The sequence below is a fragment of the Dermacentor andersoni genome, chromosome 11 (genome assembly GCF_023375885.2).
Source record: "Dermacentor andersoni chromosome 11, qqDerAnde1_hic_scaffold, whole genome shotgun sequence".
NCBI classification, from domain to species: Eukaryota; Metazoa; Arthropoda; class Arachnida; order Ixodida; family Ixodidae; genus Dermacentor; species Dermacentor andersoni.
This window is the reverse complement of record NC_092824.1, coordinates 122,712,236-122,734,054: the sequence shown is the minus strand read 5'-3', so window position 1 is coordinate 122,734,054 and position 21,819 is coordinate 122,712,236. Positions and strand designations below refer to the sequence as shown.

Genomic DNA, 21,819 nt, shown 5'->3' with positions numbered 1-21,819 from the left:
GCGGCCCAACTCGTGACCCGGTGCCCGTGGCGTCCGACGCGTACGCACGGCCGTGTGCGAGTGGTTCATCCGAAATTGCTTCAGCCGTGCCGACTTTCACGTGCTCGGTGATGACTAAATTCTGATGAATGCGACGAAGCCGTTGCCGATGTTGCCGAAGTTCGGAGCGAGTTGTCAGAATTTTCGGAAGCTGTTGACGAATCAACGGTGGACGAATTTGGGAGCGCAAATGATGGTGTCGCGACCACAGGAGAGCCCGAAAACGAAGACTACATTACCTACATCGTACCGAGCACAAGTGAAAGTGGGCACAATGAGGAAAGCAACGACGGTCCTTGGCCCACGTCCTCCGAAGTGATTGGTGCGCTCACACTAGTCGGTGCTTCTGTGCGAATGCGGAAGGTTGCGGCCTCAGCTGCTTCGACACTTTAGACAATGTGGAAAAGTGCGTGCGTCGCAGGCAGCGAAATTGCCCAAGCAGAAGAAAATTCAGGACTACTTCGTGCAAAACTAAGCTAGTTTGACCAATAAAGTGATTTTATAAAGGGTATGTGCTTTTATGACATCCAATTATTTAGCAGGCTTATATCGAATTATGCTCTATACCGAACTGATAGGCTTTTTTTGCGAGATCAATATAGCCGGGTTCGACTGTAATTGAATTTTTCAAAGTAAAATAAATCAGAAAATTCATAAAGTACAACTTACACACAACCTGCTGGCATGATAGCATCGGATTGTAATTAGAAAATATGAGAAAACATAATTCTGTTACCCGGCAACTCGAACACAAACCCCTTTACTAGCCGTCGTTTTTTGGGAGCAAGCAACGAGAAAGCCCGAGCAACGGACACAAGCGACGAACTAGAGGCTGCAAACTTCGCTGTAAAAAAAAAAAATTTTGCACCACCCATCTCACAATGATTATCAACGTTAATGTGATTAGCATTGAAGCAATGCAGTGACACACTGTATTGCCACCGCTGAAACATATCTTGCATCAGCCGTGTATGCCGCCTGGCTCCTGCCTCTGGACACACTGAGCCATCTAGCAAAGCAGCCGCGAAGTACGGACCTGGCGTGTGTATGAATATATATTAAAACAAGATTGTCTACGCATATATGACGTAGATTCGATTCCGCCCAGCGCCAGATAAGTTTTAAAGGATTTTTTTGTCGATGAAGCACCGCACATACCCGGTGACACAAGTTTCTGTCAAAGAGGTTCATTGATGAGCAGCACATACCCAGTGGCACATAACCAGCAACCATAGCTGGTGCAAAAGGTCCACTGAAGACCGACACATACCAGTGGAACACAGTCAATGGCACATACCCATAGACCGAAGATGGCATGAAAGAGGCTCACTGAAGAGAGGCACACACCAGTCACACATACCCAGTGACTGAAGTTGGTTTGGCAGTTGGTTTTGAGCTCATTAGAGGAACCCGATATTCTACCCATTAGACTGTAGAGCCAGCGACATTGACGTCATCGCCCCAGGAAAGAAGACGAGGTCAGGCAATGCCACGAGCGGCGCAGGAGCTGTATTGGCAGGGAACCGAAGAAGTAAAAGATCAGTTGAGTTTGAGCTCCGGTGCTGGAATAACGTCTCGTTGTCACTCTCTCATGCGCTCTACAAGACTGAACTACCCAGTGACCCAAGTCGGCACGAGAACAGCTAGAAACATAGATTGATAGACAGACAGCAACCAAGCGTATTTTACTTTACTGCTGGTGTAAATTTTCGGCAGCAACACAATTACGCGAGTGCCAAAAATTTACGCCAGCATCGAGGTAGAATACACATGATTACTCCAATATTAGCTCTCGGTTTGTCTGATTGAGCTCTGCGCCACCAGGTGGTTGCACTGTGCAGGTCGTTCATGTTTGTGCCTCCACTCATCCGGTAAAATGTCAGGTCAGCTTGCATTTACCCGAATAGCGGACACGCCAAAGCTTTCTATTGGCAGGTTTGGTGTGATTTGCTATCTGTTGAAGATTCTAAAATCTCAGTTCACGCCCCTACTTCATGCACATTTCAGGGGCCAGCAAAGTCTGTCCATCCTTCCGTCCGTCCATCTATATCTATCTGTGTTTGTATCTAACCATTTTCCCACCTACCTGGGTCACTAGGCAGCCCGTGGTCAAATGATTAGTGAACAGGGCTGCTGTGCTGAGGTAACAGGGTTCAAAATCAACCATTGGACCACTGATACCGCAACGTGGGGAGATGCTAAGGTTGGCACTCTTGGCCGGTGTCTTGGTGCTGGCTGCGAAAGATGAAAATATAATTGGGCGGCGTCTGCTTGATGCGCAAACATGGCACACATAGGGTTGTTCTAGAAGCCTGCTACACTAGTTGTCTTGGTCGCCACAGCCATCGCTTCGCTCGACACCTTCACCCTTCTACCGAAAGAAATGGAGGGATGATGGCACGGCTCTTGGGCCGCCGTCACGACTCCCTACAGTGATGACCCTGAAGAATGTGCCTTTCACAGAGTGACATGCTGCCATGGCTAAGTGGCTGGAACCACAGTTCAGCCCACGACTACTGCTGTTCTGGTCCTGCTAGATCGGGACATTGTTCGTGCAGTATGAGGCGGCTCTGAAGGTGAACAACAATGATCCAGGAGTTCAAGTACGAGGTACTCCTCGATGTCTTGCCACTTGATCTCCAACTCTGCCTCAGCGTTCCAACGCTCGGCCTGTTCGACAGTTCGACAGAAGCGACAGTTCGTCCTAAACTTCTATGGCCCTCTGTACTGCCCTCTTCCACAGGTTGACTGCACGGTACGGGACTCATCAATGCCAACCCCCTCATGGCCAGCACTAAGCGCGTCTCTTACGGCGCCTGTAAGCCATTGTAATCAGGACAACCTTCTTCCCTCGACCTCCCACGATACTGTCACGTCGACCAACATGTGTATTTCCGCACAGCCCTTGGCCTCAAGATTTCACCAAAGGTATCTTTCATGCAAGTATGCGGCACAATGTCCGCGTCAAAGGTATTGGCACGACATTGATACTGGCAACATCATCGCTTTTTCTCGCTTCCAATGATGGCACGTAACAGTAGTGACATTGCTGACCCAATGCTGGCTCCCATACCGCACAACATTGGGCCTGTCTCAAACAACATAGCACCTGCCACTCGGCACTCGACCAACCCTCCATCGAAGGCGTCGACGCTGTCTGCCAGCTGTCTGCTGAGCCAGTCAATGAGTCAGTGCCCTAGCTCCGCTCCTGGTCGACTGCGCTGCCACTGACCATGCCAGCTGTTGTCACCGCACACACAAGCCATATTCTTCTTGACCCCCGACATCAAATAAGCCATATCTCCAGAGTGCCAGCTACGCTGCATCCTGCGTCAATCGTAGCCATCGAATGACCACACATTCCTACGAGCCCTAGCCCCACTCTGCCTGGCCAGCCCACAGCTCACTCATGATGCATCCTGTTGCCAGCTGTGCTGGATTGTTTTCGCCATAGTTTCTCACTACATTACCTAGAGGGAAATCTGGCGCTGCTGCACTGTGGTATGCATGGGAATGCTGGTAAACTGTGACTTCGGATTGGCATCGTTCTCGGAGGGCCTCGCAAGCACCGTTCCGTCTGTCACAATGATTAATTTTCCACTAAAACAGCATATAAAAAGCTGTTTTAGCTATATTATTATACAAAAACTTGTTTGAGTGCTATGAGCTTGTTATTGCATGTACAATAATATGAAACGTAAAAAGTATCAGCAGGCTGCTAAAGTTGGAGGGCAGACGACAAGATTCGTGCTCACATTAGAACAGTTTGTCGTCTGTTCTTGCTTTTCTTCCCTTCGTCATGCATTGTAGGTGAGTAAACTTCACTGGAAGATGTAATATACGTGAATGAAAACATTTTATGAAGATTTTATTTGAGGAACACGTTATTTGCATAGCCATATCCACGTTTTAGACGAAGCCGCCTACAACACCAGCCAACACGAGCCTCGCAGACACATATACCGTCATTCCCATGGTGTGTGGGGATGCGCGACACTCACATGTCCCCTGATATGTTTTTCCCGCATAGCTCCCTTTTCCTCCAATCCGGCTTCGCCGCGTGGCCTGCGTATTGCCCGCGGCAGTCGGTCTGGTTGAGGCGCAGTACGAGAGATGGCGCAAGTGTTGCGCTGCTAACGCCGCCTCTGGTGGGGTTACTTGGGAGCGAAAAGGAGAAAGCTATCGCTCTTTCCCGGCGGATCGGCGAACAGCGCGGACGTCCCGCACGCGCACCGATCCATGCTTCTGCGAGACCGTCTCGCGTGGCCTCGTTCGAACGCGCCACCGTTCGTGTGACCGTACGCGCGAACGACCAGGCGTTGGGATCCAGCATGGGGCGAACATATTCCCTCGTTATCTGGTCGCGGTGAGTCGGACTTCTAGATTTGCCGCGCGCCCATCGGCATGTTTTGTGGATAGCAACTCGGCTAGCAGGCATTGATCTATGAAAGGTGCAATAAATGCTCTTGTGATTGTTTGCACTACTGTGTTGTCGTTCCTTTGTCCCAAGAGTACAGGTGAGAACCCCACAGATGGCCTGGCGCCCCTTAAGAAACTGCCATAGACGGTGGCGCCAGATTTCCCTCTAGGTGTTATAGTGTGAAACTCTATGGTTTTCGCCTCCGAACAGGATGCACCATGTTCACCTGCTATGCACGTGTTATGGCACATCCAGCGGTGCAACTGAATTGCTCATGTGCGTACCCTGAATGCCATGCAAAGGTGCGTAAGTGATGCACCACCGACAATGCTTGCAGAAGCACCGGTGACACATCATACGCCTCACAAGGTTTGCAGTTTCTCTGTCCTCAAGACACATGTGCCGACCGTCATCTTGTCAAGTTGGTACGTTCCTCCCAACAGCATCTGTCCCTCGAGTCCCTCGCCCATTACCTAATGCCCAGTTCTGCCCGGCTGAGCTCTGTGGCAATGGCTCTATGCCCTTCACGCTGACGACTCAGACTGACGATGGACACTTTTGTAACACACTCATACTAATTGGCCATTCTGCCGTTCTGTCTGGGCGGGGCGGCCCTGTAGCGCACAGCGTCACAGCAACATTGGGACACTAAGGTCGGCGCTCTTGGCCTGCGCCTTGGTGCTCGCTGTGAAAGACGACGAAAATAAAGTTGGCCGGCACGTGCTTGATGCGCAAGCAAGGCGTCTTGGTTGGGCGCTCTACTGTGACACCCCTTTTTCTACAAAGCTCTTTCACGCTCACATGGGTTACAGTAGATGCGGGACAGTGCTGTTCGAAGAAACTCTTTGATGCCAACTTGTCTCACCGAGTTTGTGCCAGGAGGTGTGTGCTACTACTCTTCAATGAACGTCTTTGATGTCAATTTAGGTAACCAGCCATTTGCATCTCCAGAATGTGCCGCTCTACAATGACGAGAAAGCTCCCTGAATTTCTTCGATGCTGAGAGGAAATGAACTAAAGTCGCAAAGGTTCATCAACGACAGCAACCTGAAGCATTAGCAGGTTGTGCCACAAATGCACAAGGTAGGTGCTACTTTTCAAATGATGTGTGGGAGGCAGCTTGAAGAGGTAGCTGCTGTAGCCACTGTTTATTTAGGTCAGCCAGCAATGGTGCCGCCGGATCTCTGGAGAGGCTGCTACCATAGCCACTCAGGTTGAGAGCGCCTGCGTGTTCTAATCTCGCACTACATGCACGTGAGCAAACTTCTCCACCGGCTCTCGAGGCGATAGTCGCGCCACTACAAATGCCTTTTCTGCGAAGGCTTTACCGAGCTGGCCTATGAACGAACGTCTTGCGAACTTGGACCACTGATTATGTGCTACTGAGTGTGCGGCAAGCAGGGGACCAATTATCAACGTTCATAGGAACTGGTGCGCAACGCTTCTCACGTCAGAGGCCACATGTGAGTTTCTTGGCAGAGGCACTAGATGGTGCAGCATGTCCAGAAAGAAGCGCGAGAGGGAAGCCCGAAAGCTGCAAGATGCGTTTCTCAGCATTCGAATGCACCGGTGTGCCATGCATTTTGGATGCCACCCCAGGCTTTATGACGGTGGTACTAGATGGCTCTGAGTTCTCTTATGGAAGCGCGAAAGAGGAGTCCCACTGCAGTAGACATCTCGTACATAACTCATTTCGCGGTGGCAATGCATTGTGTGGCGATATTGATACAACGCTAATGCATTACCATTGATAGTCATTGTGAAATGGGTTCTTCTGCTTTTATTTACTGGTTCGTATGTTCCTAGAAAACACAATCTTTTGACACCAACGTACATAATATCACCAAACTGCGATCAGATGATAACTTTTCCAGCCGTTATATCCCATGTAAACAAGAATAGGGCGCCAGCCTTGCAACGAGAACAGTAGCCGCCCGCCACAGCAGCATTCCCCGCAATGCTCACCTGCCCATCTCATGTGAAAACGCCGACGGGCACTCAGTTTCCTATTCCGGTACCAGCAAATCTAGATATGCATCTTCACTTATCTGCTTCACCATGTGTGTAGCGTAATAGTGTTGGAAGTGTACTGCAAGCTTTTAATACGCGATAACCCAAATGCACCATTATTTCCTGCTGCAGGCGGCACGAAGTGAGCTCCACGTTTCGCTCTGGTGGTATTGTATTTCAGTGTCACCAACCAGCTCAATTTTCTTTCAGTTTCATGCGGCTATCTTAAAACACTACGCAATAGGAAAAGAACAAAATGTGTCTCGGGTCGCTTGGACTCCACCAGCTTGACTAATGCTGCACCGATTCACGCCGAGTGGGCATGTGAAGATGCCCTGCTCGAAGAAGCTGCCGACCAAGGCCGAATTCGAGGGGTGCAAACGTAAGCTTGCAGAAATAGCAAAAACAACAACGCATGTTTTGGGCCGTTTGGGCTCCACCAGCTTGGCCCATGTTGGTGTCTCGTGCTGCAATGATTCGCGCAACACTTTTCATTATGTAGATGTCCAGTACATTTGGGTCTCAAATTGTTTAGACATTTTGGATCGTAAGTTTTCCTGGTTAGTGTGTTCTTTCTTGCATTCTTTCCCTAAACGTATGAATGAGGTTCTACTGCATTCCCTGTTCACCCACTGGCCAGAGGGCACATTTTCCTGAGAGGGCTGCAGACATTAAAAACAGCAAAATATTGCTCCATGCTGTCCCCTTTATGCTTTCACTCATACCAAGCCTATGCAGGCCTTTATGGAGATACGAATGGCATGTATTTTTGTCCTCTTATACATGGCCAGACAAAGGCCTTGGCTACAACTGCCAGCCAGTTTCTTCTGACTAGTGGCTTCAAAAGCAGTGGCAGCAGCACTGTGATGCCAGCAACTGGAAGCTGAGGAAACTGGAGCAGGTGGTCAATAGTACTATATGTGGTTTCTGGCTTGCATTTTAAGACCACAAGGACACTGTGAGCAGTATTTTATCAGTAAGTGATCACAAACAGCTCCTTTCAGACAGTCGCAAGAATGCTCCATCTTGGTCAGTCTCTGTGTGGCAATGGTCAAAAGTGCTGTGGCTACCTTGACCAGTAGCAGGGCAGCACGCTTCAGCCTTTGGGTGGTGAGCTGGCGGCAGACGCGCCGGTACAGGTCCAGGCGCTTGTCAAGGCCCGTCAGGCGTGCGCGTCGCGCTGCATTCACGGGAGCTGCAGGTGCTGGCAGGAAGCGCTCCATCAGATCAGCCACGGTTGGTTGCTGGTTGCCGAGGGTCTCAGTCAGCCGTCGGTAACGCATCAGTGCTGAGTTGGCTGTCCGCCAAGGCATCTCCTGTGCCACCTGTGAAAGAGCCATGCACTCTGTAGAGAAGCAATGAAACAAAGGATGGCGGCCACCAATAAGGGCGAGTTAGTAGCAGTTCTTGAGACCAACTCTCTGTCTTTCCTTTAATCTCTCTCTCTCTCTTTTAAGACCAAATTGAATACAAATCGGAGAGTACCAGAAGCAAATTGAATACCAAATAGTTTTTAAATGGAGCAATATAACTAGCATATACCGCATGTCACATAGCAAGGCATGGCATATATAGCATACATGTACCTAAATATATACGAAACCTGCTCATAGCGATGACAACGACAGCAAAGATTTGCTTGGAGTGTTTATATAATTGGTATCACAATAAATAGTAAGAAAAAATATCGTCATTTTCGAATGGCGACTATTCGATTTGTTTCAGCCACCAATGGGGCTCCACTTCTCCAGAGCATATACTCTAGGAACTAGTTCAAACGAAACTTTCGAGAGAAAACACTTCAAATGCCAGGCTTCTATTTTTTAATTTTTAGTGTTTGTCATAATGAAATCTTTGAGCTGGCGCAGACTGTGCGTCCTATTGTGAAGGTAATGCGATGTCTTCTAACATATTTAGTACTGGAGATTGCGTAATGTCAAAGTTCGGAGATATGCTGAAATGAGAGGCAGACGGAACGTCCGCGCCCCTTGGCCTGCGCTCTTCATCACGCCAGCATTCTGGTAGCAAGGGCTCACGATGATCCAGTGAGGTCTGTTCATGTTTGCCTGAATGCGTGTGCCACCATGGTAGTTTGTGTAATTAGTAAGCAAATGTTTACAGTAACTTATACGGTCGATAAAAATACGAAACTTAGTTAGTTGTCCAACAGTACTATCGTTATAAATGATTTGCATTTTGGGTGCATCTGTGACTTTTTTACTCAGAGAATTAATAATATAAACAAAGCATAACGGCTAGCGAAATTTCAATCACGACAGTGGATTTTGCTTGATTTCTCAGGCATGACACATGCATGCAATGTACCAAATTTACAACAAACATGGCAGTCATGAAAATTGAGTTGCCACCTATTGCATCGCCTTCATGCGATATTAAAGTTAACTGTTCTTTTCGGCATCTGGTGAGTTTTGATGCTGTAATGGTAGGACAGTGTGGAGATCGGTCTGCTGATAACGTCGTCTCACTGTTAGCACCACTAAACAGCTTTAGTTCTGCGTGTTTAGCGTAATAACGGAATTGAAATGTGCATGCACAGAATGCTAAATGACCCACAACGTTACTGTCATTTCGTTGTTTCCGTAGTTTATGTAAAATATGATGGCAGTCCCAGCCACCCACTTCACACTGAATTTGGCGTTGCTTTTGTATAATTCACTTCGTTCATAACAAATGACTGCGTCAACGGATTTTGCTTAGTCTCAGACCGCTTCGACAATGCAGATTTATGGATAGCCTTGCAGTTGTGGCCAGCAGTCCTGGTTTTCGATTCTGCAAACGTTGGGCACCTTTGGGTTGTCTTGGAATGCCAACCCACATGACTTCCTATCAGGGCAGAACTAGCTGGCTGCCAGAGCTCCGAAAATCGAAGATGCCCAGTGAAGAAGAGGCTACCACAAGCCAAACAAAAAGAATGTTGTGCCCAACTACACTGCAAACCATTCAAAGTGGACATAAGCAGTGTCTGAAAACTGAAATATATGCACCTTGCACATTGCCTACAATCAACCTGCACCATTTAGAAATAAAGGACAGGCCAGGAAATAATTTAAGAACAAGCTACGAATTCAGCTGTTTACCTCAAGAAGTCAACTGCCTTTGCTATGTGGAGCAACTAGGGTAGGGCGACAGTTTAGTGCTGTGAATGTGCTTTCTGCATGAAATGTATAGAGGTTCTTCTAGTGCATATGACTATTTGTTTATTGAAGCATGCGCTCCTTTTTTTTTTATTGTATTCATCCCGAAACCTTTTCTTTCAGCTGTCATGCTTTCAAGGCAATTAGAATTTAGTTACGCCGCTTGCATTTACTTTAAAAAAGAAACTATTTCTTCTAAGAAGTGCTGCAGGCTACCTCTTGATCCACACAGCATGTGGCAGTCATCATTAACTTGAAACCACTTCAGCACAGCACACTAAAGCAGCAGCTGCAGATGCTTAACACAGGAGCTTGTACCTGAGTTAGTAGGTACTTTCTTGTGGGTAGGCAGCTTTCCTTTCTGCAATCAAAACAAACTAGTGCTGCAGCAGGTTGCAGCCAAAGACAGACTGCTGATGACAAGAAATGGACATGAAGGTATAGTGAAGTCAGGGGTGGTCGTTTCCCATTCCTGCTGTACTCCCTAGCCCGCTCACCTTGGACCAGTGGCCAGGTCCATGCTTCTGCACCAGCTCCAAGAGGCTGTAGTCCTCGTCCGGAGTATAGGGCCCCGAGACAAACCTTTGGGCAAAATTATCCTTGTAGCGATCCCTGCACTGGCCACCTGTGCGGCCAGGCAGCATGCTTGCCACCTGCAGGCATGGCCATGCTGGTCAGCCACTGGGAAAGTACACTCAAACATCGAGCTTTACAACACCATTCAATAAACCTTCCTTCTCGGCGAGTTGGTGCATACTTGATTTGACAAATGTAACAGCGCTAACACATGCAACCATAAGGAACAAGGATGAGACACAAGTGCTGTGTCTCATTCATTACTTTTTTGTGGGTAGGCAGCTTTCCTGTATGCCACCAAAACAAAATAGTGCCACAGCAGGTTGCAGCAGAAGACAGACTGCTGATGACAAGCTCACACAACGCGTGTCACAGCACTTGTGTCTCGTCCTTGTTCCTTTGTGGTTGCATGTGTTAGCGCTGTTACAGTTGTCAAATCAGCACCATTCAAATACATGTTCAAATACATATTCATGTTCAAATACATACAAATTCAAGTACATACAAATACATTCAAATACAACTGCCCAGATGTGGTAATAAATAAATAAAATTCTAGCACAATCTGTACAACTCCTGAACCATGCACCAAAAATGGATATATCTTGCAAGTCTGAAAATCTACACCTGTTAAATTTAGTCCAAAGCAGAGAAATACAATACTATTTGTTTACAGCTCACCTAAAATCATTATATTGTTCAAGCAACTTTTAGAAAAGTCCAATTCAGTACTTACTGGTACAAATCAAAATAGTGTACAGTTGACCACCTTTATAACAAGTGTGTGGGGCCTCCAAAATCATTCTCTGTACAAGTCACTTCGTTATAAAGATTGCGCGCACTGCACCACTCACAAAGGAACCGGGACAGAATTATGCATTCACTACAATGGACACTTTGTGGTAGAAGCATTTGCCTGTATAAGGAATCAATTTTGTTGATTTAATTTCATAGTTTCCAGAATTATGATATTGTTTTTTACTGCTAGATTGGAAACGTGACATTTCATTTTTCATCTAATATTTTAATTTCCTGATTATTCTTGAAAAAGAAAGTAAGTGATGACCTATATGAAAAACCATATCCTATTGGATTGCATATTAAAGCTTAGTCTTTTAAATGCAACAAACTTCAGAAGTGATTCAATGGATGCCGGACCAAACCATTTCTCCATTCCAACAGTTGTAATAGAAGTTCCTAAGGTAATGCTTGCTCTTCAGGAAGAACTCTGCATAGTTTCTCCAATTATTCTTGTATATAAATTCCCTAAACATTGCTGTGGGCTTTCACTAAGGCTCATCTGTGAATGCACAAACCATGAAATGGGAAATGAAAACATGCATGTGACGACCCCGTGACGCCCCCTCGGGCATAATCTTCATTCGCCCGCCAGACTCAGTGGGCAACATTGGTCACCGCACTAAATAAACACTGACGAGCACAGCTGCTTGGCGGTCAGTTATCGTTCACCAGCACCCCATTGTGGAGCGTCCCTCTGACAGCGAGTGCCTCGAGCGCCCCCTAGTTCACGAACTTGGGAGGATCGTGACACTAGTGGCTTCGTTGTGGTCATGTTGTCCCTGCAAACTTCTCAATCTCATCCGCCCACCTAACTTTCTGCCGCCCCCTGTTATGCTTCCCTTCTCTTGGAATCCAGTCCGTAACCCTCAATGACCATCGGTTATCTTCCCTCCTCATCACATGCCCTGCCCATGCCAATTTCTTTTTCTTGATTTCAACTAAGATGTCATTAACTCGCGTTTGTTCTCTCACCCAATCTGCTCTCTTCTTATCCCTTAAGGTTACACCCATCATTCTTCTTTCCATAGCTCGTCAAGTTGTCCTCAATTTAAGTAGAACCCTTTTCGTAAGCCTCAAGGTTTCTGCACCGTAGGTGAGTACTGGTAAGACACAGCTGTTATACGAGGTCTGTTAGAAAAGTATCCCACCTTTGGCCAAAGAAAGAAAACTGGTATAACTGGAGCGTTGCAAACCTAATCACTCTCAAAGTAGTCTCCTTGGGACTCCACACACTTCTCCCAGCGGTGCTGCCATTGTTGGAAGCATTACAAGAAGGCCTCTTTCGGAATGGAGTTTAGCTCAGCTGTCGTTGCAGCCATAATGTCCTCTCTTGGCTGAAATCGCTTTCCTTTCAATGGCCTCTTGATTTTGGGAAAAAGCCAGATGTCGCAGGGGGCCATATCAGGGCAGTAAGGAGCCTGTTGAACTGCAGGAGTCTGGTTCTTCGCCAAAAAAGTCTGAATGAAGTGCGAGGAATGTGCAGGTGCATTGTCATGATGGATGTGCCAATTTCCTGTTGACCACAACTCCGGTCTCTTGCGCTGCACAGCATCACATAGGCGATGGAGGACATCCCTGTAGTACTCTTTGGTGATTGTTTGACACTGTGGTGTGTACTCGTGGTGTACCACACCGTGGGAGTCAACAAAAGCAGTCAGCATCACTTTGATGTTCCTGCGCACTTGGCGGGCCTTCTCTGGTCTTGGTAACGTGGAATGCTTCCACTGTGACAACTGGGATTTGGTTTCTGGGTCGTATCCGTACACCGAAGACTCATCATCAGTGATTATGGTGTTCATGAAGTCGGGGTCACTGTTTGTGGAATCCATTATGTCCCGTGAGACTTCTACACAAGTTGCTTTTGCTCCATCGTGAGCAGCTTTGGCACCAATTTCGCCGCAACTCTCTTCATAGCCAAATCTTCGGTCATAATGGAATGTGCAGAAAAACTGCTGATGCCCACCTCCTCCGCAATTTCTCAGATAGTCCCATGACGGTCCCACATCACCACAGCGTTCACTTTAGCAATGACCTGGTCATTTCGGCATGTTGATCGCTGACCGAAGCGTGGCTCGCTCTCCACTGATGTGCGGCCGTCTTTAAACCGGTTGTAACACTCCTTAATCTGTATGCTGCTCAGAGCATCGTCACCGAAAACCGTCTGAATCTTCCCACCCACTCGACCTCATAGCAACCACCTCGATGGTTCGAATAAATGTTTTTTCTCTCTCTCTCTGAATGGTTTCCACTTGGCTGCCGCCCAGTTTCTGGCAAAATTTGATGCACTAGCGCTGCTCCAGTCGCTCCGCCATTTTCCTTGCAATAAAAGACCGACGAGACCACTGCACACTACCTCACTCAAACGCTGCATCCCAGCGACTGACGCTATCGGCTGGCGAGAGAAAATTCATGCATGCGCACGAAGGTTCAAGGGTGGGTGATGCAAGCGTACTTGTTTCCTATCCATCAGGTGTTCACACACACACACACACAAAAAAAAAAAAAAAACGGTCGGATACTTCTCTAACAGACCTCCTACACTTTTCTCTTGAGGGATAATGGCAACCTGCTGTTCATGATATGAGAATGCATGCCAAACAAACCCCAGCCCATTATTCTTCTGATTATTTCAGTCTCATGATCCGGATCCGCGGTCACTACCTGCCCCAAGTAGATGTATTCACTTACCACTTCCAGTGCCTCGCTACCTATCGTAAACTGCTGTTCTCTTTCGAGGCTGTTAAACTTTACTATAGTTTCCTGCAGGTTAATTTCTAGACCCACCCTTCTGCTTTGCCTGTCCAGGTCAGTGAGCATGCATTGCAATTGGTCGCCAGAGTTACTAAGCAAGGCAATATCATCAGCGAATCGCAAGTTACTAAGATATTCTACATTAACTTTTATCCCCAATTCTTCCCAATCCAGGTCTCTGAATACCTCCTGTAAACACGCTGGGAATAGCATTGGAGAGATCGTATCTCCCTGCCTGACGCCTTTCTTTATTGGAATTTTGTTGCTTTTTTTATGGAGGACTACGGTGGCTGTGGAGCCGCTATAGATATCTTTCAGCATTTTTACATACGGCTCGTCTACACCCCGATTCCCTAATGCCTCCATGACTGCTGAGGTTTCGACTGAATCAAACCCTTTTTCGTAATCAATGAAAGCTATATATAAGGGTTGGTTATATTCCGCACATTTCTCTACCACCTGATTGATAGTGTGAATGTGGTCTATTGTTGAGTAGCCTTTACGGAATCCTGCCTGGTCCTTTGGTTGACAGAAGTCTAAGGTGTTTCTGATTTTATTTGCAATTACCTTAGTAAATACTTTGTAGGCAACTGACAGTAAGCTGATCGGTCTATAATTTTTCAAGTCTTTGGCGTCCCCTTTCTTATGGATTAGGATTATGTTAGCCTTCTTCCAAGATTCCGGTACGCTCGAGGTCATGAGGCATTGTGTATACAGGGTGGCCAGTTTCTCTAGAACAATCTGCCCACCATCCTTCAACAAATCTGCTGTTACCTGATCCTCCCCAGCTGCTTTCCCCCCTTGCATAGCTCCCAAGGCTTTCTTTACTTCTTCCGGCGTTACCTGTGGGATTTCGAATTCCTCTAGACTATTCTCTCTTCCATTATCGTCGTGGGTACCACCGGTACTATATACATCTCTATAGAACTCCTCAGCCACTTGAACTATCTCATCCGTATTAGTAATGATATTGCCGGCTTTGTGTCTTAACGCATACATCTGATTTTTGCCAATTCCTAGTTTCTTCTTCACTGCTTTGAGCTTCCGCCGTTACTGAGAGCATGTTCAATTCTATCCATATTATACCTCCTTATGTCAGCTGTCTTACGCTTGTTGATTAACTTCGAAAGTTCTGCCAGTTCTATTCTAGCTGTAGGGTTAGAGGCTTTCATACATTGGCGTTTCTTGATCAGATCTTTCGTCTCCTGCGGTAGCTTACTGGCATCCTGTCTAATGGCGTTACCACCGACTTCTATTGCACATTCCTTAATAATGCCCATAAGATTGTCGTTCGTTGCTTCAACACTAAGGTCCTCTTCCTGAGTTAAAGCCAAATACCTGTTCTGTAGCTTGATCTGGAATTCCTCTATTTTCCCTCTTACCGCTAACTCATTGATCAGCTTCTTATGTACCAGTTTCTTCCGTTCCCTCCTCAAGTCTTGGCTAATTCGAGTTCTTACCATCCTATGGTCACTGCAGGGCACCTTGCCGAGCACGTCCACATCTTGTATGATGCCAGGGTTAGCGCAGAGTATAAAGTCTATTTCATTTCTAGTCTCGCCATTCGGGCTCCTCCATGTCCACTTTCGGCTATCCCGCTTGCGGAAGAAGGTATTAATTATCCGCATATTATTCTGCTCTGTAAACTCTACTAATAACTCTCCCCCACTATTCCTAGAGCCTATGCCATATTCCCCCACTGACTTGTCTCCAGCCAGCTTCTTGCCTACCCTGGCACTGAAGTCGCCCATCAGTAAAGTGTATTTTGTTTTGACTTTACCCATCACCGATGCCACGTCTTCATAGTAGCTTTCGACTTCCTGGTCATCATGACTGGATGTAACGGCGTAGACCTGTACGACCTTCAATTTGTACTTCTTATTAATTTTCCCAACAAGACCTGCCACCCTCTCGTTAATGCTACAGAATTCCTGTATGTTACCAGCTGTATCCTTTTTAATCAGGAATCCGAAACATTCATTATTTCGATCCTGAAACTAACTTTTGCCAGATAATTAGAACGTGACCAGCCAGCTTGCAAGCACCTCACCCCTATGACGATACCAATAGCAGCCCCATAAAGAGCATGCATCCCGGCAGAGCTCAGGAGGGCAGTTAATGTGTTGAACACACACCATCTCCCATCGCAAACGCCTATTCTTGGCCTGTCCTAGGTATATTGTTAAGCAATAATGGTAGGTCACACTGTATGATCACGGTATTTACCCGATTCCAAAGTGCGCCTTTCTTTTCCCCACAAATAATGTTGAACCAAAAACCGCCTTCTCAACGTTCGTATGCTTTGCCGCATGACAGGTCTGTGTTGCGGCGAAGCTGACATTAGAAACCCGGTCGCCTAAGTGTAACGCATATTAGAGCCTCGTCGATTTTTCATGCTAAAAAATCAGGTGCACATTAGATTTCTACTTTATTTCAGAGCTTTAATGTTATCTCTACATTAGCTTTCTACTCTGGACACAGAAAGCGGGTGCGCGTTTGATTTGGGGGCACGTTAGAACCGAGCAAATAGTGCCAATTGAATCAGCTATTTGTTGCGACGTCTTTTCTGCACCTTGTTTAAGTCGACCCGCCAGATACTTAGATCAATTTCGCCGGTCCCGTCAGGGCAGAATTCACGGAAGGAGACTGATCATATCCAAAGATATTCAACTCGATTCACAATTGGTTTTCATTATTTGATCTTGCTTTGAAATTGAAAATTTGATATTTTAAATCTTGCTTATGAGACACCTCGTGTTTTTTTTTGTTTTTTTTCTGGCTAACTTTGCAGCATCAGTACTGTAATGAGAGTCCTTCACATTGAGTGGCCAGTGAACAGTGAATTGTGAGACAAGTTTTGAATGTGTAAAGGCAAGGTTCTATTCTAATTTGAGCATATCAAGTGTGCCTCTGTTGACAATGCTGAATTGAAAGAGAACATCAGATACAGCAAACTTGATAGTCAGAAGGCTCACATAGGTGTCTCTTTGCCAATTCATATCACTGAATCCCTCAATCAGGACAAAACATTATTTTATAGAATGCCAAGGTTTATGATAGTTTTCTTTCAGTGCAAAGCTTGACTCCAGAATAGTGCAGTAATTCTCCGCAGTAATTACTAAGTTTCAACATACTCCCTGAAGCCCTCCTCTCACCAGGTCCTTCACACACTAAGACTTTTGTGTTGTAGCGCCAGCATCATCGGCGTTGCATGAGAATTACGCAGACGCTCACGTCTACACGAGGCATGAGCGGCTGGCACGCTCCAGCACGGGCTAGCATTCTGAAAGGGACTAAAAAAAGAATGCTACACTAAGAGAACGAGTGTCGGTTTTTCCTCTCCTGCGAGAGCCCGAGACATCACAGGTCTACGTGGTCGCTCGTCGCCACAGTTTGGTGACTCAGACGTGATACTGCCATATGCTCCTGTGGTAGAGACAACCATGGACCAGACCAAAGCCACGAGAGCTCAAGGCCAGAACCCTTCCGAGGAACGCGGTGAGCCCTCCTGTTCGGCTGTCGCTGTCCACCTTCCACAGTACTGGGACCAGCAATCTTCAGCGTGGTTTATTCAGGCCAAACAACAATTTCAAGTCACTGGTATCCGCTCTCAAGTCTCAAAGTTTCATTACGCCGTCGCAGCGCTCTCGCCTGCCGTCACCGACGACGTAGCAAATTTGTTGAACTCCCCATTGTCTACCATTGCCTATGACGATCTCAAGGCAGCCCTCCTACAGCTTCACAGCGTTCTCGCATCCAGCAGCTTCTATCCGCTGAAGAACTCGGTGACCGACGCCCTAGTCAACTTCGCCGAATGAGCCAGCTGCTCGGAAACAATGTGAGATCCATCGATGACGCGCTGTTGCGCGAATTGTTTTTGCAACGACTCCTGGCTAACATGCAGATGGTCCTGGCGACAGCTTCTACCATGTACCTTACTGGACTTGCCACTTTGGCCGACAAAGTCATGGAAATAGCCATCCCAACCATCGCAGCCATGGCATTGTCTCCGGGTGAAAATACACCCGCTTTGCAGACACTTCCCTGCTCTTCAGCAGCGCCAAGACCACTATCACCACACCCTTCGGTCTTTTTGAATTTCTCCGTATGCCTTTCCGTTTACGGAACGCGGGCCAATCCTTTCAGCGTTTCATTGATTCCGTCACCTGAGGCTTTCCTTTGGTTTTTGTATCCATTGACGACCTTCTCGTCGCAAGCTCTTCCGCAGAAGAACATCCTCACCACTTGCGGTTGTTGCTTTCACACCTTGCCAGTAAAGGAATTGTCATCAACACTGCCAACAGCGAATTCGGTCAACCCGAACTAGAGTTCCTCGGTCATATCGTCGACGCTAACGGCATTCGACCACTGCCGTCCAAGATTCGCGTCATCAAAAACCTTCCCTGATTGACCACACACACCAAGCTTCGCCGATTTCTCAGATTCGTCGATTTCTACCGCCGATTCATGCCCGATTACGCACGACTTATGGCTTCGCTAGACGCTCTACTGGTAAACAAACCTAAACAAGTGCTTCAGTGGACAGAAGAGGCTACCGACGCTTTCACAAGAGTCAAGTCTGCCCTCACCAACGCCATGCTGCTTAGACACCCAAAGCCAGATGCGCCCACTGCCATCATGACCGACGCTTCAAACACCGCCGTTGGTGCCATTCTGCCGCAATTTATCAACAATGCGTGGCATCCAATCGCCTTTTTCTCCAAGAAACTGAAGCCTGCGCAGTCCCGCTACAGCGTATTCAGCCATGAATTACTCGCTGTTTACCTGGCTATCAAACATTTTCACCATTTCCTAGAAGGCCGTGCATTCACCGTCTTGACTGACCACAAGCCCCTTGTGCATGTAATGAATCGTTTGGCATCCTGTTACTCGCCCCACGAGATTCGGCACCCCTACATCTCCAAGTTTACAACAACGTTCTACCACATCAAGGGCACCGACAACGTTACAGCCGACGTTCTGAGTCGCGTCAATGCCGTTTCCACATTGACGTCGGAACCTTTCATCATCGAGGTCGACTTACTTGCCAGTCAACAGTGTGACGACACTGAACTTCATACGCTCCGGAATTTGTCAACGTCCCTGAAATTGGAGGATGTCGTTGTGACCGCAGATGGTACGTCCGTTGTCTGCGACACTTCTACCGACACACCTAGACCGTACATTCCAGCATCCCTTTGCAGCCATCTATTCGAAACCGTGCACAACCCGTCACATCCAGGCATACGCGCAACACAGAAGCTTCTTTCCAGTCGTTTCGTTTGGCCTCGGCTAAACGCGCAAGTTCGCGATTGGGTTTGCTGCTATTTGTCGTGTCAATGCTCTAAGATCCAGCGTCACCACATTCCGCCTGCCAAGTCTTTTCTTCCACCGGATGCTCGTTTTGATACCGTACAGCTGGACCTCGTTGGCCCACTCCCCCCTTCGAAAGGTTACAGCTACATACTGACATGCATCGACCGCTATACACGGTGACCAGAAGCTACACATATATCTGACATCTCAGTGCCCACTGCTGCAGCAGCTTTCGTGTCTACATGGATCGCAGGGTTCGGCTGCCCATCCACAATAATCACTGATCGCGGTTGGCAGTTTGAATCAGCGCTCTTCAACTAGCTACTCAAACTACTCGGAACGACATATTTTCGCACGTCTGCTTACCACCTGCAGTCCTATGGACTAGTTGAACGTTTTCACCAGCATCTCAAGGCCTCCCTTATGGTGCATGAATCGCCGCAGAAGTGGGTCCTGCATTTGCCCCTCGTCTTACTTGGCATCAGAGCAGCACTCAAGAGCGACCTGGGTTGCTCCTGTGCTGAGCTAGTCTATGACACTCAGCTAGGCCTTCCGTGCATTTTTTTTGTCACCAGCACTAAAATGCCTATGCCATCAATTGCCGACTACCTTGCCAAACTGCAAGCTTTCGGCAGCCAGATACACCCCATGCCTACATGTTCGCAAGAAGCAAGGTCTCCGTACGTTTCTCCAGCACTCACCCCAGCTACCCACGTTTTCGTGCATAACTGTGCCATGCAGAAGTCTTTGCAGCCACACTACTCTGGGCCATATTGTGTTCTTGAGCATCGTCCAACGACTTTTGTCGTGAATGTCAACGGCCGATCAGACACAATTGCCCTGGAACGTTTCAAACCCGCCTACATCAAAGCACCTACGCCATCGGCCCCATCAATGTGCAACGCAACCCTGCTGCATCCTTCGACGACGCCTCTGTACATGACACCCAAGACCAACGCCAAGACACGCCACGTCACGTGGACTTTTCATCGAATTTTCCTCCTCTCTAGGGGGGGGGGAGCCCTCTGTAGTGTTAGCAGCATCGGCGTCGCATGAGAATTACGCAGACGCTCGCGTCTACACGAGGCACGAGCGGCTGGCACGCTCCGGCACGGGCTAGCGTTCTGAAAGGGATTAAAAAAAGAATGCTACGCTAAGAGAAGGAGTGTCGGTTTTTCCTCTCCCACGAGAGCCCGAGACATCACCAGTCTACGTGGTCGGTCATCGCCACAGTGTATTGATTCCTGGCAAACTTTCGTTACTTCTTTGCATTCTGAACTACACTTTACTGTAGCCACTAGTAGAAATGAGACAACTACAGTGTATAAGCAAAACAACAAAAAGCAGTCAAAGGTAAACATACCACCGATATCTGCTTGATTGGGGACAACTGAATTAATGAGAAGAAAAACTCCAACCAAGATTTATTTTAAAAGCTGGATGTTTTGGAGTCCGATCGGCTCCTTCTTGGCTTGAGGCTTAGCAGTGCTTATATGCATTTTTGGCACTTTGACAGGTACACAGACACTTTTCGTAGACCTTGAGAGTAAACAGTGGGAAGTGTTCCTGATGAACAATTGACGTTACCTGGCATATTCTGGATGTGCCAGGCTTACCAAAGGCGCCACCGCTGGTGGTTGTATTCTCTCTCTCCAAGACAACAGCGCCGTTGGGGCTAATCTGGTGACGAAAAAGCTCGCAGTGTTCTGCCACAGCACTGCATTCTCAGTTTAGGCGGCGAAAGTCATTCTAGTGTTGACGAACTCTTTCCAGGAAGTTTTTAGTTTTGGCAATATGCAACATGAGGCACTCAGTGCAGGTAATGTTGCACAAAATGCCCTGCATCTTCTCAACAGAAACACGGTCTTTTGGGTAAGGGAGGAGGCTATCGACTGTAGAGAGAGGCTTGTGAGCAATGTCAACCACTGCCCCTTGCAGCATGCGGGCTAATGTCTCGCTGGTGCCTTGAATGCATGGTATTGAGGCATGGCAACATTGCTGGGGTGGTTAGACAGCCACCGTCTTCCTTTCATTGTAGTTTCGTCGGCGGAGTGCTCAGTGAATAAATGCCCTTGTATAAACGTTCATCCCAAGGTCATGGATTACTGTGTATCCCTAACCAAGCAGATATCTGTTGAATGTTTACCTTTGACTGCTTTTTGTTGTTTTACTTGTACTCTGTAGTTTTCTCATTTATTTAATGAGCAAGAAGCCTGGGGATTGCAAACATGTTTTATGCATAGTGCATCCCCCATGTGAGAGCTCATGTTTATCACTGACAAAAACATGTTGCAAATCCACTTTAAGCTGTTATTACTTAATATCATGTTAAAACAAATATTAGCTTTTAAAATAAGGAATACTACACAATTCGAAAATTTTTGTTACAGATTAAATCGGCACCCTCAGTTTCAGTTTCCAGACACTGGGCAGCATAACAACTTTCAGTAGGGTACGCAAATAGTACTCGAATAATTCAATTTGCTAATCATTATCTATGGTTCAGTTTTTTTGAAAATTTGATATATCTGGTGAAAGAGCTAGCCATGGTGGGTGCCTTGATGTGCACTGCATTGTCATGGCTCACAATAGAAGAACGTCATTAAGCACACTATGGCCCACTGTTAAACTACAACCTTAATTGGTATTGTGGGGGTTCCACTCTGCGTGCGGCTAGGGCTGAAGGCGAGCTCCGGATCTAGCCCCACGCAGTCGCTTCGTGGTACTCCCAACCCGTAGCGCGGAAATCGC

At 47.2% G+C, this 21,819-nt stretch overlaps 1 protein-coding gene across 2 annotated transcripts in view; it reads right to left on the bottom strand.

Annotated features, from left to right (window-relative positions):
• LOC126539320 (snRNA-activating protein complex subunit 4-like) overlaps positions 1-21,819 on the bottom strand; it is a 229,024-nt gene that overhangs the window by 76,036 nt on the left and 131,169 nt on the right. For both annotated transcript variants that reach the window (XM_050186115.3, XM_055075534.2), the window contains exons 8-9: positions 10,122-10,277; positions 7,540-7,794 (exon numbers count right to left, since the gene is read on the bottom strand). In XM_050186115.3, the coding sequence (XP_050042072.1) occupies positions 7,540-7,794; positions 10,122-10,277 (411 nt within the window). The remainder of the gene's footprint in view (positions 1-7,539; positions 7,795-10,121; positions 10,278-21,819) is intronic.